At 48.5% G+C, this 4,486-nt stretch overlaps 1 protein-coding gene across 1 annotated transcript in view; it reads right to left on the bottom strand.

Annotated features, from left to right (window-relative positions):
• Nucleotides 1-2,723: 2,723 nt before the first annotated feature.
• The window catches only part of smoc1 (SPARC related modular calcium binding 1), a 29,763-nt gene continuing 28,000 nt past the window's right edge, over nucleotides 2,724-4,486 (bottom strand). Inside the window, exon 14 of the mRNA XM_062469507.1 lies at nucleotides 2,724-2,738. Within this exon, the coding sequence (XP_062325491.1) occupies nucleotides 2,724-2,738 (15 nt within the window). The remainder of the gene's footprint in view (nucleotides 2,739-4,486) is intronic.

Below are 4,486 nucleotides of genomic sequence, written 5' to 3'. Positions count from 1 at the left end.
TTCCATGTGTTAGTTGGCAGATCACAGATTGATATTGATTTTAATTGTGTTTATTTAAAAGAAAGACAGCCTACTATGATGTTTGTACAGATACAAGGCAACAACAAAAAACATTATTCTTTAGAAATGTTTATTACAATTTTACGGCTTTGTCAAAGATGTTGTGTAAACTCTTTATGTTATAACATGTTTACCTGTCTAAAAGGTAAGGTGACTAGAATCTTGGGTTTTAGTGACAGTTATAAAATGCAGTGCCTCATCTTGACCATTGGGTGTCAGTAATGAGCTCTGCCTGGAGAGCCCCCGGCCTCACACACCCAGCAGGGAGGGTAGAGCAGTAACTATGGAAACTAGTACCTGTCATTTGACCATTTACAAGGGCTTTTGACCTAATGCCATGGGAATACTCTCTCCCTCTTTCTCCTTCTCTCTTTCTTACCTGTCTTTCTCTCACTTTTCCTTTCTCTCTTTCCCTCTCTCACCAGCACCTGGACGTAGGACGAGGTGTGGTAGGGGGGTAGGAGGAGGTGTGGTATGGGGGTAGGAAGAGGTGTGGTAGGGGGTAGGAGCAGGTGTGGTATGGGGGTAGGAGGAGGTGTGGTAGGAGGGGTAGGAGGTTTGGTAGGGGGGTAGGAGGAGGTGTGGTAGGAGGGGTAGGAGGTGTGGTAGGGGGGTAGGAGGTGTGGTAGGGGGGGTAGGAGGTGTTGTAGGGTTGTAGGAGGAGGTGTGGTAGGGGGGTAGGAGTCAGATGGCTGAGCGGTGAGGGAGTCGGGCTAGTAATCTGAAGGTTGGCAAGTTCGATTCCCAGCCGTGCCAAATGACGTTGTGTCCTTGGGCAAGGCACTTCACCCTACTTGCTTCCGGGGGAATGTCCCTGTACTCACTGTAAGTCGCTCTGGATAAGTGCGTCTGCTAAATGACTAAATGTAAATGTAAAATGTTGTAGGGGGGGTAGGAGGTGTGGTAGGGGGGTAGGAGGTGTGGTAGGGGGGTAGGAGCAGGTGTGGTTGGAGAGAAGGAAGTGCTCCCCAGGTTGGATCCAGTATAGACATGACATGACTACTGTATACAGGATCTAGGATCCTAGCATGGCACAGGCCAGGACACGATGACCCATACTGCTGAAGACACACCAGTCACAGAAACTCTTCACTCTCACATAGCAGTACACTGCAAAATAGCAATAGCTGTAGATAAGTGAAACAAATGTTTTCTACACACACACACGAGCCAAACTGAAGCCGATACTGCTTTAAGGAAACCCAAGGCCCATAGTGATGAAGAGACCAGATGAGTATCAGATCAGACTATTATATTTACAAGGAAAGCTCTCTCTCGTCCTCCATGAGCCAATACAACAGCTCATAGCAATCAACAATGTACGTAAAACAAACACACTAACATCCAAACAAACATCCCAGCTTTCCAATTAAGACAGATTCATTTCCAAGTGAGGGAAAACAAATTCCTTTCAGTCTGTTTATTTGTGCTGTTTTGTAATTAAAAAAAAATGAAAAAATAAAAGTCAAACAATTAAAAGGTTATGGTGTGGTATGGCTGGTAAGATATACCCTCCTAAGCTCTTGAAGAAATAAAAAGAAAGCGTGTGATGGAGGAGCAGAGTGGCATCGAACAACATGCTCAGATCTAAGTCTCGTCCGCTCCTCGTGCGATGACTAACTGTATTTGATTTGTGTCGATGGTTCTGGTGACACAGTGCCAGGAGACTCTTGAATGCTTCAGACTGGACGCTTTTCACACAGGCTCACCAAACGAGATTGCAGTTTGTGTACAACAACGTAGATAAAGAAAAGAAGGAAAAACAAACATTCGCATTGGTTCACTACAGCTCCACTCCTCCTATGCTCTATAGAGGGAAACAATGTTAAAAAGGCTTCAGAAAACTACTGTAATTCTGTAAGGTGATGGGTAGGTGGGCGTTAGGATAAACAGCTGTAGCTCACTGGAACTAGCCCCCTCTACAGGCGGGAGATGGTTTAGCATCTGCGCTTTAAATCTTCAATAGCCACAGCGGAAGAGCAGATGGATGTAGCTACAGGTAATGCTGGCAGGAGCCTCTCAGGAACGTGAGAAAGGTTCTCGAGTGGAGAATCAGAGGGGATTCTTTTTACTAGACAGAAATGCTTTAATTGTCCCCCGAAACCTCTCCAGTCACGTCGGGTGACTTCGGGAATCTCCTACAAACGGATGAGACGTGGACCATCGGGAGGGAAAAAGTGCAAACATTTTGGCCCCTCTTCTTTCACTCTTTCTTTTCTCTTTTTTTCTCTTTTTTTTGTTACACTCAGAAACTTCCTTCGTTTTCTCCGTCTGTCTGTTTGGTGTCAGAGAGCGTAAAGATGTCTTCCCTCTGTGCCCTCTGCTCTCCTCTCTCAGCTTCTGGAACCTTCTTTCCTTACACCAGACGCCCTACTGGGAATACACACACAGATGAGGGAGGGGGGGTGGGGGGGTGGGGGGGGTGGGGGGGTGGGGCCTAGTCAGAATCCAGCGTACAGATGCGCTCACACACACACACACACAACCATTGCGTGACAAGACGCAGCATTCCTCGACATGCTCAAGCTTACACGTGCGGGAACACACACACGCAAACAGACACAGACCTACACACACACCCTCTCTGGCACACAAAAAGCTGTGATAGACTCATAGACTTCATACATATGAATACACATGAACACGCACGAGTCCCTGGTCCCTCACAGAGACAGCGCCTGAGGCGACAAGCATGGAGAGAGCAGCGGGTCATCGAGACAGCAGGACACAATACCGTTTTCTGTTTGTTTGAACGTGTGTGTGTGTATCTGTGTGTGCGTATCTGTTTGTGGGAACGTGCGTGTGTATATGCTTATGAGCCTGTGTGTGACACGCATGTGTGTGTGCGTCTGTGTGCGTGCGTGTGCGCGTCTTCCAGGACCATGTGGCAACCGACATCCTCTGTGGTTGGTGCTACCTTCCTCTCCTCCCTCCTCTCTCGTTCCCTCCCCTCCTCTCTCGTTCCCTTCCCTCCTCTCTCGTTCCCTCCCCTCCTCTCTTGCTGCCTCCCTCCTCTCTCGTTCCTCCCCTCCTCTCTCGTTCCCTCCCCTCCTCTCTCGTTCCCTCCCCTCCTCTCTCGCTCCCTCCCCTCCTCTCTCACTCCCTCCCCTCCTCTCTCGCTCCCTCCCCTCCTCTCTCTCAATCAGCGAGTCTCAATCTTGTTTGTCTACTCTGGCATCAGTTAGCAAAGCAGAGCTATGCAGAGAGGATCTTGTTACCGTGGTGACATGGAAGACCCAGTAGTATCCTGCTCAGACCTGTACTGCTACACTGGTCTGAGACTGCTGTAGGCCTGAGGATGCACTCTGGGGCTGGGGCTAGAGCATGTGTGGGGTCACATTTACTGGATGGGCCATCAATTGTACAGAAGAGAGAAAGAGAGAGAGAGAGAGAGAGAGAGAGAGAGAGAGAGGGAGAGAGAGAGAGAGAGAGAGAGAGAGAGAGAGAGAGAGAGAGAGAGAGAGAGAGAGAGAGAGAGAGAGAGAAAGAGAGAGAGAGAGAGAGAGAGAGAGAGAGAGAGAGGACATAGTGAGTGAAAGACAGAGGAAGAGAGAGGAAGTCTAGAATGGGAGGATGGTAAAGATCCCAGATTGCTTACAGATGTCTCTGAGGGGGGAGGGTTGGAGCTGTCTTATAGGGGAGGGGGGGGTGATTAGAGGGGGTCCTTCAGAGCCTGGGGAACATGTGTGTGTGTGTGTGTGTGTGTGTGTGTGTGTGTGTGTGTTTAAATGCATTAATGTCCAGCCATGTGTGCAAAGAAACAAGGATGAACAGTGTTTGAGTGTTTCAACATGTTTTGTGTGTGTGAATGCAAAGAACATAGAACATGTGTGTGTGTGTGTGTGTGTGTGTGTGTGTGAGTGTGTGTGTGTGTGTGTGTGTGTGTGTGTGTGTAAAGAGAAAGAACATGGTAACTGTGTGTGTGTGTGTGTGTGTGTGTTCTGACTCCGCTCCTCAGCACACACCAGTTCTTCAAATCTGGCATCTTCCTCGTGATGAGTCCACACACTGAACACTGACACAGTGGTTCAAGACTGTAAATGCTACCGCGGTCTTCTTCATAATGTAAAGTAATGTGTGCACTTAGCAGACACTTTCATCCCCAGCATACAGGTGGGCGATTTGAACCTGAAGCCTCTTGTCTGTTGGTCACATTTTCTACCACTGATTTACACCTGCTCCCAGTCTCATAGCTGTCCTCCTACTCCTAGTTAACTGAGTAGCTCTGTGCCCAGTGGAGGAAGGAGGACGTGAACATTGACGTAAGCTCCGATTCTAGATGTTGCAGGTCTGGTTCTTGCAGCACAGACAGCTCTCTGTTGAGCCTTCTGATAGCTGGTGTCTGAATTGGAACGAGCAATTACCAGGCTTTCCATGTCTCTACGCTCTGTGAGGCCCGACACACACTTTCTCTCTCTCTCGCTCA

This window comes from Osmerus eperlanus, chromosome 9, assembly GCF_963692335.1.
Source record: "Osmerus eperlanus chromosome 9, fOsmEpe2.1, whole genome shotgun sequence".
In the NCBI taxonomy this organism is placed as follows: domain Eukaryota; kingdom Metazoa; phylum Chordata; class Actinopteri; order Osmeriformes; family Osmeridae; genus Osmerus; species Osmerus eperlanus.
This window is presented reverse-complemented; position numbering and strand designations above follow the sequence as displayed.